At 37.2% G+C, this 12,371-nt stretch overlaps 1 protein-coding gene and 1 pseudogene across 2 annotated transcripts in view; both read right to left on the bottom strand.

Annotated features, from left to right (window-relative positions):
- On the bottom strand, nt 1–1,811 carry LOC149081632 (DNA-binding protein P3A2 pseudogene; annotated as a pseudogene). The gene has a single exon (XR_016193320.1). The product of XR_016193320.1 is annotated as a DNA-binding protein P3A2 pseudogene (transcript).
- Nucleotides 1,812–2,934: 1,123 nt separating this feature from the next.
- Nucleotides 2,935–12,371, bottom strand: part of LOC149081631 (obg-like ATPase 1) — a 39,731-nt gene continuing 30,294 nt past the window's right edge. Inside the window, exons 9-12 of the mRNA XM_089237049.1 lie at nt 12,009–12,149; nt 10,138–10,234; nt 7,237–7,359; nt 2,935–3,133 (exon numbers count right to left, since the gene is read on the bottom strand). Coding sequence (XP_089093175.1) covers nt 3,026–3,133; nt 7,237–7,359; nt 10,138–10,234; nt 12,009–12,149 — 469 coding nt within the window. The 3' untranslated portion in view covers nt 2,935–3,025. The remainder of the gene's footprint in view (nt 3,134–7,236; nt 7,360–10,137; nt 10,235–12,008; nt 12,150–12,371) is intronic.

Here is a 12,371-nt window from a genome sequence, read left to right as displayed (position 1 = left end):
TCATAGACAAAAAACTTTATTGATTTTCCACAACGGAAGGTGCTTCTCCTTCGGTTCCGTACGTCAAACATTCCACGGTAGCGACACAAGGACTAGCTGATTGAGCGTCATTCACAGTAGATACGTTACCCACTAACGTTTGGTACAGCGATGCCGGGATAGTTACCACACTCGCCACGGGCAAACTATTCGTGGATCCATCGCCCGCAGTTAGAATTATCTGACCGTCTTGATTCACAGTCGCTTCTTGGACAGCCGTAGCGGACATACCAGGCTTGAGTTCTAGAGTGTAAGTGGGAGTTGCAGAACCCAAGGAGCCACTCGCCACGTTTATGATACCCTGAAGATTTTGGCCGATGTTAATAGTCGAATCTGATGCCGCCTGCAGCTGGTCATCAGTCCAACAATTGAACGTTCTGACAACTTCCGCCTGCGTACCATCTGGGAGAGTCACCAGAGTTCCTTGAGAAGTATCCATCTGTATTATCGAAACAGAGCCACCGGGGCTGTTGACTGCTCGTAGGACAGTCGGTTGAAACTCTGTGCTCGTTGATGGTGGAACTTCCTCGAAACTCGTAGGAACTTCATTCTTCTGATCTTCCTTGTCGCTAGTAAAATTTATCAACAAATCTTCTCGGCCATGATGCTTGTAACAATTCACCACGATCTGCCTCAACGCATGTGTCCAAGACACTTTCAACTTCTGCTCTTCGTTCCGAGCATCGCTGCGGACGCTCGCCCACGGTAGGTCTTCCGGCCACCACAGAGGTTTAGTCGATTCTCTGCCCCAGCCCGGTTTACCCCTACCAGTCGAGTACCTCAACATCAATGGTATGAAAGTCCGAAGCTGCGCCTGCGTCATCTTCTCGACTGGCGTAGGGATCCCGTCGACAATCAACGGGGGTAACTCATACAAATTTGTATCCTTGGGACAATGAACAGGCACGTGCTGGGCAAGTGCATTCTCAAGTTCCTGCATGACGATATCCTTACATTTCCTGACCACGTTCTCCAAAGGGTGCGTGCCGAACGTCTTGAAGTTGTTTTCCAGCTTCCCAGGCGTGACGACCAGAACAACGGCCTGCTGTCCAACCCGGACTGAATACTCATCAATTATAGCCTTGAGTTTCCTCAAAAGTCTCGTTTGTTGTCTCTTCCTCACTGAAGGATTCGTCTCGAACGAATATGGGTGTTTCCTTTTGTTACCCGAAGCAATGGCAGCAGCAGCTGCCCTACCTACAGTCCCCGCGGCGACAAGCTGAGCTGTGATGTCGTTGGTGGCGCCACCTGCGCTGTTCAGCGATTCTGGATCGAATTTCAAGTCCTCACTTTGAGACGAATCGCTGCTGCTGGTGTCCTCATCCTGCATCAGATGGTTCAGGGACACAGTGCCGGGGGAATTGTTCCCGGATGAGTACGACACCTCCATCATCCTCGAGCGCTAAAGTTTCTCGCGTTCATCTAAATAATGAGTTGCGCAATGAGCGCTGCAGTAATAACAATAAAAAAAAACCGAGGATGACTCAACGTAAATGAGAGTTTACTTTCCCTGTGGCGTGTGAATCCTCCACGTTGTTGACGAAAATGGTCGGCGGCATCACCGTCCGCCGCAACGGTCTCTTCCACCGGCACGGGATCGTCGCAATCAACCACGATTCGACAATCGGACAATCACAAACACTCGATTGTTTATCTGCGATGGCTTTTTCGTGATTAAATAACAATAATAAACACAGGGGTATTGATTTTCGCGGGTAACTTCGAAAAATCACGTGAAAACAAACGATTGCGAAAATTCGCTTTTCATGCCATCTAGCGACCGGTACATTGTTTTGGTTGGAAATTAGCTCACGCGTGGAACTGATGCTGCCATCTATTAGGCAAGAAGACAACTCAAATCAGAAACAAAGGAAATGATCATATTTATCGATTGTAGAATGTCTGCTGCCATCTGTGAATGAAGAGCGACAACGCAAACAGAGAGCTTCGTCATTTAGCTGATAGATGGCAATACCAGTACCGTAATCTGATTTTTTTTTCTCATTCAAATCAGTGATATTGCGTTGCATCTTTTCTATAACTAATATTTGAATTTAAAAGAGAAAAATAGTTTGCAATTCCTTTTGAAAATTTTTAATACATGTGTACAGTTTTTCAGGGCAAAAATATGCAATTTTAAGATTCTTAAATTTTCTCACGCAGTTTTTTCATCGAGAAATAAAGATTTATTTCTCCTCCGAGTTTTTTTTCCTATACGAATCTGCGAATTTTTACATGCATTGCTTATTTGTTAATAAAGTGTTTTCATCCACAATTTCCATACTTATAATAAGATTTCATAAGTATTGCACTCTATCTCCCAGCGTACAAGAAATTTCTAATCAGATCAGGAAGTTTGAAGTCCTGAAAAATGCTTTTGCGTATCAACGAATCTTTTTCCAAAATTTTGGAAATATCCCGAAACAAGTGTTGCCTTTCCAAATTGCACTAAAGTGGCTAAATTCAATTCACTTCATCAAAGAAATTCACGAGCAACCTGGCTCACTTTTTTCAACAACAAAGCTGAATGATTTTCTTATGTTGAGAACAGAAATTTCCAAAATTGAACTCTTAAAAACAAGAAGCAGAAGCTACAATGCTCACACATTTGCATCCTTCGCTCTTCAAACTGGGGAGTATAGCAGAAATCACTCAACTCCCTGCAAAATACCATAGTTTTTTCTTTCCGTAAAATGGGCTTTCTTCCAATTTACAGAAAGTGCAGACTAACGAAGAATAGGAAAAAGTATTCCATTGAGAAAAATCAGCCTTGCAAAATATCTGGGATTGTCACTGATAAGGTGAATGGTTTTAACAAGTCAATGCCACGGAGAGGGTAAAAATAATAGGCATTCACACATATAAAAACTCCCCATTTTAAATGAAAGAACCAGGTAAACCAATAAATATTTTTCTTTATTGACAAAATCAAGAGCAACTCAGAGGGTTCATGCAGGTTTCGAGTCAACACACACACTCTTCCTTTTCACTTTTTCTTTGCCTGTAGGCCAGCTCCAGCGTTGAACTTGAAGAAAATTATATCACCATCTTCCACAATGTAGTTTCGGCCTTGTTGTCTATATTTACCTGCAGCCTATGAGATAGAGAGAAACAAAAATACACTATCATACTGGCAGTATCTTCATATACATATCAATTGTAACCTGAAAATATTGAAGTACACCATGAGCAAGGCCGTAACTAGATGCTTGTTCAGCCGGGGCAAGCACACATTTTTGCATTCCCTTGCAATCCTAGTTGAGCGCCCTGATCATGAGCAAAATAAATACAGTAATAGACTCTTGATAATCCGGCTGTGGGCTCCGGCTCGTTTAGCCAGCATTTTTTTAGCCATAGAAGAGAAAAACAGTCAGAGGATTTTAAGGAGGCAAGATATTTTAGTATTGACGAAATGAAAAGCATGAAGTTAACCAAGACATCTCGCCGCTGTAAGAGTTAAATCAGTTTTTTCAACTAACTTCCAGTGACATAGTGATTTTGATAATCCAGCATATTCCAGTCTAATATGTGCCAGATTAGCTGCGTCTTCTGTATGTGTGTATATATATATAAACACAATCTTCCTTTTAGGGTATGTTGTGCCATTTAAAATAAAGAATTTGAACTACAGGCATCCAACCCCCAGCTATATAAGGGACCCAAGTGGCATGGTGGTAAGATACTCGTCTACCACCGTGAAGGTTGTTACCTCGGTCCCACGTTCAAACCAGAGGGAGGATGTAGATAAGATATTTCTCCTAACAAGATTGCCCCAACCGCCGATAGACAGTGCCTTCATTTCCAACCCATCTCATTAATGGCAGTAAATTGCAATATAGCGATACGGCCAAAGTTGGTGTTCGGTGAAGTAGCAGTTATATAAGTGACTGAACATTCATTTCACTATATGAAATCTAATAAGAAAATATCAAGGAAATGGATGCTTGCCCTGGCCGATGGAGTACAATTTTGTTCACAGTTGTATAGCCCCGATAAAGACATTTTAGTTCCCGCTGATTTCCAAAGACACATATACCATCAAATTTAATTAGAGTTGTATCATTTTTATCCTACAAGCTACTAAACCCCACATGCACTGTGTTCATATTCCTCTATGGAATTTCTGACAAATGATAACATGTTGGAGAATGTATGTGTTGTGAACCTGTGAAGTTTGTCCCTTCAGAATGCTCGTAAGGCTGCCATCTGCATTTCAAGGTCAGAATCACAAAATTTGACAGAAGTTTTGCGTGTTGTGCCATGCGTGAAATTTTAAATGTTATTGGACTGGTTGCTCTCTATGGAGAGAAGTTCGCATTTGCACCTTGAAGTTGGAAAACCACAGAAAACCAACTTCAGCTGAACCTAATTGTCACACTACTGAACCCAGGAATGTGTTTTGATTTTAAAAAAAAATTGTGAATATGCTAAATATGTATGATAGAACCATGATTCATCCCCATTATTTATTTTGCAGAAGTCTGGCGATATGAGTTTGGAGTTATATGGAATCACAGTTTAGCATGCGTAAAGCCTAGAAATGGTAGATTGTTCACTGAAAATTTCTGGCCCTAAGAGAGTTTGGCACGATATCAAGAGGTGCTATAACGGAATTTAACTGTACATTTTCATACATTTAAAAAAAACCTAATTAAACAAATTTTACTGGACAAGACAAGTCATGAAAAAATAGTCAAACACAACATTAGCCACACTCTCTCCTAAATTGTCTACGTTTCTGCACTTCTTTTCAGGAAAAAGATGAAAGGTATGGATGATGGGCGTAATTAAAGGGGTTGCAGAGGTTTGAACCTGTTAAGGAGACTGTTTTTCTAATACTGCAACCTAGCTAGAGGGTAAAAATGGGAGGTGAGAATTTTTTTTTTAATGAAACATAACACTACATCCCTTTATCAAGGACAAAATTGTATACAGTTCCCAATGGCTCATGACTGAGAAAGATTGAATACACGACAATTTTATGCTTCATACTTTGTTTTTGTGGTGAGGAGATCGATATTTGTGAAGTTTTCTATAGAGACAAAAAATTGGAAGAATCTGGTTTCCGACCAGATGATTTTAATAAAGCTAAAAAATCTGAAGACATCCAGGTAAATCAGAAGCATTGGCAACTATGCTAATTTTCTACTAATTGTTGTTTATTTAAAAGTTATTCCTAAACACGTAACATTTTGTGAAGTTTTTTGCTATTCATGTGAAAGTAAAATATTTCAGATGAAGTTAACTATTGCAGCAGTCCTTGTTCCAGAGAATATTCTCTAAAAGATTTTAAATAACAGATTTCACATCTCTACTAGAGGGAGTGCAAAAAAAAAACCAAAAAAAAAACGAAACAAAGAGGACTACAACAAATATTTACACACCATCTATATGTCATTTATAAAAATTTAAAGAGTTGACATTAAACATCAGGGACCAACATCATTGTCCAAACATCAGGGGAATGAATTCAATCCAGTCATCTGTTTTCTTTCCTCTCTCCGCACCATCGCGAAGCTTTATAATAACCCTATGAACTGAAGTTGTCTCCCTGTTTTCTCCCCACATTATGTATCTTTCTTCTTTTTACATGTAAAGAGCAAAAGAGAACACGTAGGGTGAGGGTGAAAAGAGAAACCCACTGTATACTGTCTCTTATCCATTATACTGTTTTACCTTTTCTACATTTTTTCTTTCTCCTCCTTTTTTCTAACATGTGGGGGCAGGCTAGGACAAGGTTACCAGATTTATAGTTGATTTGTCAAATAGGCAAATTTGTTGCCAAAAGCTTATATGTGAAGGGGTTAATGAGAACAGAATTGAAAAATACATACGTATCACGATTAATTTTAGCAATGAACAAGATAAGAAATCAGGGTGGCTCAGGGATGCAAGTGCCCCTCATCCCTTTCGTAACAGCAAACTTCTATTTTTTGAGCAGAAATTTTGAAAATGAAGCAGGACTAAAAACGCAATAGAAGGAGTGATGTTTCAGTGAAATGCTGAATGTTTTGCTAAAAATGGCTAGAATAGATAATTCTAAATAAATTTCGTTCATAAAATTAAAGTCCATTTAAATTTTTTCTGAAATATCTGTCCCTGCTGAAGCATCCATTACTGAAATGACGAAAAAAAAATTATTAGACTTTTTTTTCAAACTACGCTTACACTATGCATACTGAACGGCTAAGCAGCAAGAATTTCTGCTGTTTGAACACCAAAATCTTATTCATTGCTTATAAGAGATCGGAGTACTTTAACTCTATAATGCCCAGATCGCCCGAAGTCGGCCGAGTAGGTTAATGCCCATAACCGCCTCAAATCGGCCCAGCTAGGGGGTATGGGTATGTTTTGGTGGGCTTTTGTCACCAACGGGGAAGAAGATGAAAGCTCTTGTCAGAGGCGGGAACGGGAAAGACAACTGCAACGCCCTATCAATGGGATTTTAAAAGCTGATGTACTAGAATGTTCCTTGAGAATGAACGAAGGGTACTCAATGCATTTTACAAAGAGATAATACTGTGAGGAAAGGGGTGTTTTCAGTAGACAAATTATCTCCCGAAAATGCATTGAAATGAAGGGGTGAACGTCAATGCAAAGGGTGGCATGAATAGAAACTCATGGAGAAAGGGTAGGGAGAGGGAAAGTGGCCGAAATTTGGACGAGTCCACTTCGAACACAAAAAACTTGGTATTTTCACGACCCTCCCAGGTTTTCTACCTGGGCGTTAAAGAGTTAAGGGAAAATCTTGGCTTAGTGCCTATCTCCAACATTAAAGTCAGCAAGTAGTCTTTAAAAAAATATTGGAGGTCCATTGGAGTTGTCCAGAGATATTATTTTCATGCCCAAAACTCATGCACACACATTTCTTCACAACCAAATCTGCAAGTTACCATGTCTCATTGATTTATCATTATTTTTGTCATACACTGCTAATTTTTTGTGCATACAAGAGCCGGGAACTTGTATACAGACAGTTAACATGCCTCTCAATGGGATTCAAATCAAAGCCAGTCTGACCAGACGTTACATTGCTAACAACTTGGCTGCTAGATGGTTGAAATGTCTTATTGGTAGTGTTTGATAGGATGAAAGGAAAAAATATAGGGTCACAATATTTTTTTCACAATAGTGTTCCGCAATATTAAATGTGCACTGATCACATTGAAATGAGAAAGTCACAGGGGGAAAAGTTACTTTTAATGCTGCTTCTGAACCCTCTTCTTTGAAGTCATCATACTTCATAACCTCAGCCATTATGAACCCTTTCTCAAAATCGGTGTGGATTTTTCCTGCTGCTTGTGGGGCTTTTGTGTTTTTCTGGAAAAAAAGACAAAGAATAGGAAATATAACAGCATAAAATAATTTCACGTCATCAAAACAAAAAGAGAAATGCACTCAATAAGCAGAAACTTATTACGAGTAAACACGCTATATATATACAAATTTTAAAAATTTACATTCAAAGTTGAGTTCAAACATGCCAATATTATATCGTATGCAAACAATCTTTTTCAAAAACTTAAAATTTAATTTACTAAAAATTAAATAATATCAGTAGTCCCACTTCATCCTCATTCTTCCTGTTTTTTTAAAAGCATCTTGAGATGCTAAATCACGTAGATTACAAGGATTATGAGACTGATGCTATGTCTTCCGCACGCTACTGAGACATTGATGCTGAATTAGAATTCTATCTCTTCACTGGAAAATCTTGTAAGTACAATCCCCCCCCCCCACCATTTTTAAATGATGGCAGAGGATCAAAGATCGAGGATTAAAAAATAAAGTGCAACAAAATCCATTTGTTGCATAGTAGAGTTTGTAACAAATTTTTCTACAGTGATACTCAAATTTTCATTAATTTACTTCATGTCAGGGTTTTTAATTTCTTGTGGTCCATGAACTCTTGGAGCCAACATGATGAAGGCCATAGACCCCTTTTCAACGTAATATTCAGAGTATACAAAAATAACATAAAGGGATGGTTCAGAAGCCCTGACCTGTTTTACAAAAAAAAATATTTTTTTAAAGCGGTTAAAGATAGGGAAAACCGGTTTAAAGAATTTGAAAGAGAGATTTCAAAATTTTTTTACTCACTAGAAAATTTCTGCATGCGTACCTTTAGTGATGCACCTGTAGGATATCAAGCCTATACAGCATTTTTGTCGTTATTTGTAACATGGATGTAAATAAATAAAACTGAAATCTTCTTTTTCAAATGCTTTAAGCCGTTTGTCTCTATATTTAACTCGGCTGAGGGCCCCTCCATAAATAAAAGTACACTTATTTTGAATATTTCCTATAAATTTTGACAGTTTGTTTGAAATCTGCAAAATGAGAGAAAGGTGGGGGCACAAAACTCCTTTTTCTCAGCATAATCCTCTTGAGGGGGCACCAAGAAAGCACACCAAGGCCCTGTTAGCAGCTTTAAAAAAAAATTAAAAACAGGTCAGGAGTTCTGGACTACCGTGTATATACAAAAATAAAGGGTTAAATGTAGTTTTATCTAAGTTCACAGACAGCACTGAAAATTTTCTAATGCCCTACAGAAAAGAATCAATGTTCTCGATTGAGAACAAAAAAAATATTTTTTGTCCCTAGAAGAGTCGAGAAATTATTTTCATGAGTAAATAATTGTGTAGCAAATTTTCCATACATTGGTATCTTAGCTAACGAGCATCTTGGCTTATACTTTGCCTAACAATTTTTTTGCTATATTTTTACCTCAGTGCTTGAAAAATAAAAAAATATCTATACACAACAAATTTTTTAGGTGGCAATCACATCTTTTTTTGGAGAAAAACGATCCAAAATAATGACTGTCTCGACTTTTTCAGGACTTAGACAAGACGTATAATTTACGAAAATTTTGTGCTGCTGACTCCAATTTATTTATCCCACATAAAAAAATTTATGAGCCAGTATTTATTTTTAAGTTGACCTGGCGCCTGAGATCTGTCAAGGCCTGTTCTACCTTGGCTACCGAATATTTTTGTTGATATGGATGCTCATGCTAACATAACACAGCCACATTGTGAGCTGAATTTTTACAGCAATCATCATTAGAATATTACGAGTGTACTGTCATTTGATCCTGATTAGTTTATGTCAACTGCAGAAGCTCTTCCCAGATACACCTCTACTTTCCATTCCCAAAGTTTTTGAACCATTTCATGTAAAAAAGAAAGACTGAACCAAGAGAAATTTGCATTAAAAAGGAGTGAGCCTAAAATTGGATGTCTTCCATGCACATGTGGTTTCAGTACAAGACTTTTAGCAATAAACTGACCTGTCTGGACATTCTGGGCACTTATCTTTTCCTCATGCAGGTATTGAGATAGAGAAATGAGTTGACCACCTCACACCTACGAACCAGACTGGGTTTTGCCCACGTACTGTAAAATAAAAATATCTTGTTTCTCAAGTTTCTGTAAATTCTCATCCATTCAATTATGAAGCTGTTCATTTCAGCCTTTCGTCAGCTTTTTTTTACAGTTCTTTTTGGTGTTTTATAAAACTTATCTTCAAATTTTGGGCTGTATCTGAAACAAATGACTTTCCATAAAAACCTATGAGAAATTACGTTTTGGCTAACAAATGTGATTCTGAAAGGAATTAGGCTATCTCCATTCACAGAGGTATCCCTGTATGATAATCCTGTGTATGGTAATCACCACAAAATTTGTTAATCGCGACATACCCAATTGTCCAGGGAAAATATGTTGTAAAAATTTTGTATGGTTTTTTTTTTTTTTTTTTAGACACAAAATAAAGTGCTCCAGACTCTGCCACGAAGCTGGGCTGGAAGAGATCTCAGCAACGAGATAAGTCCAGTGGCAAAGTTCTGGCATTCATTCATGTACGATAATCCTAATAAAGAGACTGTGTATAATATAGAGACTCCATTGGGTTATTGGCTCAAGCAATACCACAAGATAAGAATTATGAGTATTGTAATTAAAAACACAAACTCTTAAGTAAAAATAATAATTTTTTTTTTAAATATATTTCAAGAAAAAAAATTGGCACAAGATCCAGTTTATGAACAAAAAATTTGAGTTTTAATTATGCGAGAGTAATGTATCCTATATTCACCTGTATAGTCCAAGCTTTTACTTCATCTTTGCCAGAGGTGAAGAAATATACCAGACCTAATGTTTTATAGCCTGTCACTATAATTTTATCCAAGTTACTGGAAGAGCAGAAATTGTATATTATTAAAACAATTATGAAAATATCATTGAAAATGCTATTTGTAAATAAAATATTTGACTCATAAAATTTACATGAATGTACAATGAAATTTCAAAACCATGTTTCACAATTCAAACAGACTAGAATAATAGAAATTTAATTTTTTTTCTTTGAAAATCTAGCAAACCATGCAGTCAGTAGAAACCCCTGCAATAGGGTGGAACGAAAAAGGGTGTTTTTCACTTTTTTTGGAAATTGATGTTGCCTTAGTATTCAAAAGATGCCTTTCTAGGTTTTAAGAAGTTATACCAAAATCTATTAGGAAAATATTTTGATATCTTGAGGTTCCTCACAGACCCTAAAGGTCGAGCAAAAAGACTTTTCTAAGTACACATTATAAAAATCTTTTCAAACATAAACAAAGTTGATGATTTTTAAAAAGTATTTTTAAAAAAAGAAAAACATTTAATTTAAAAGTTATTCAGTACATGAGGCAAAACTGAATATATATATATACCCAGAGAAATATATATATATATTCACAAGTTAAAAAAGAGCTCCATTTTATATAAGTTATAACTTACAAGCATATTTGCTTATTTGCAGCTGTCATGGCAGTTGAAAGGAGAATTTTTCAAGCACTCCGAATATAGTGATTGGTAGAGGGAGATGAAAATAAACCTTTTTTTTTTGGGGGGGGGGGGACAAAACCATATATAACCATGTTCCAAATAAATAAAAACATAGTTTGATGATATAGGTATCAGGAGAATGCCTCTATTGCTTCCTCTGTTATCACATTGTTACTACATTTCACGTTTTTGCAAAATAGTCCGCTTTTTTTTTCTTCAAATGATGGAAGAGTGCTCCTTGATTTTATTCTGGCTTGAATGAAGCTTTCACGATTCTCGGTTGTTGATACAGCAAGAGATATTTTAATTACGAGTCGTATGCACCGTTCAACTGCTTGTGTGTGACACGGAAAATTCGGTATAGATGGGAAAAGCAGGTTCGGATCATTTTTGTGGGTCCATTTCCTGATTTTTTATAATAGGTAGGTCAGTCACTCGCACTTGATCCCATGAAATTAGTTCCGAATACTGCTTAGCAGAAAAGTTTATTTTCGGAACATGGAATGTACGAATTTCTGCTTTTTTAAATCCTTCATTTCTAATTTTCATATTGAAATTATTGGTCTATTGGCATATTTGGCTTCTCTTTCGTCAACAACCCAACATCTTCCAGCACAGCATTCGCAATAATTGCAGCTGATCGATTAGACACACCAGTTCTATTACAAGCAAGAGCAATATTTGGTAATTTAGTTCTCATTTGTGAGGATGATGGTAGAACTTCAAAAGAAAATGAAGTACTTGCTTTGGCACCGATTGATGTCACAACAATAAAAGCTTCTGGTCATCATTTTGACTGCTGCTATACACCCTCTCAGTTAAGGGGTAAGATTGAAGATGAATACTGAAAACAAGGGAAAAACATCGGGGTCATGGAGTGAATCACGAGTTCAGGGGTATAGGAAAGTCTCCTAAGCGGTGTCATGCTAGAGAATTCCACACGTGTTCAGGGGCGATGAGGAACTTCACAAAGTTTGAATTTTGGGGAAAAAAATTAGGAATGGTATTTCTTCACATAAAGGCATATTTTAAATTCTATTACGATGGCAATTTTGAAAAAAAAAAAAATTCGTTCCATCCTACCCTGCAAGTCAGTGTAAATAATTTTGTACAATAAACAAAAAGAAATAAATCTCTTACCTACGCGCTCCTATTTCTTCTTCAAATTTTTTCTTCTCATCAGGTCCCAATTCAGATACCTTAGACTCAAAAGCTCCACTGAATGGAATGATGGCTGCTCTGGGATCATTAGTGTCAACCCACTCCTTGATTTTTGCCAACCTAGGAATTTGGAAAAACAGAAACATTTCAAAGCATCGGCTTGGATATGAAAAGTGGATATGAAAAAATCTACTATAAGTATTTGCTTATATTATCCCAGAACTTGACAAATTGAAAAAAAGTTCATGTGCCAGCAAAATTTCATAGGTGACGAGCACTTTTTTCCTTGGGCAAAATTGGCCCAAAAAAATAGTGTATTTTTTTACTTGTACAGGACTTAGA

This window comes from Pholcus phalangioides, unplaced genomic scaffold (genome assembly GCF_987345545.1).
Source record: "Pholcus phalangioides strain wild (caught in Gottingen) unplaced genomic scaffold, Ppha-v1.0 ptg000009l_1, whole genome shotgun sequence".
Classification (NCBI taxonomy): domain Eukaryota; kingdom Metazoa; phylum Arthropoda; class Arachnida; order Araneae; family Pholcidae; genus Pholcus; species Pholcus phalangioides.
The sequence above is the reverse complement of the archived record's forward strand: the minus strand, read 5'-3'. Positions and strand labels throughout refer to the sequence as shown.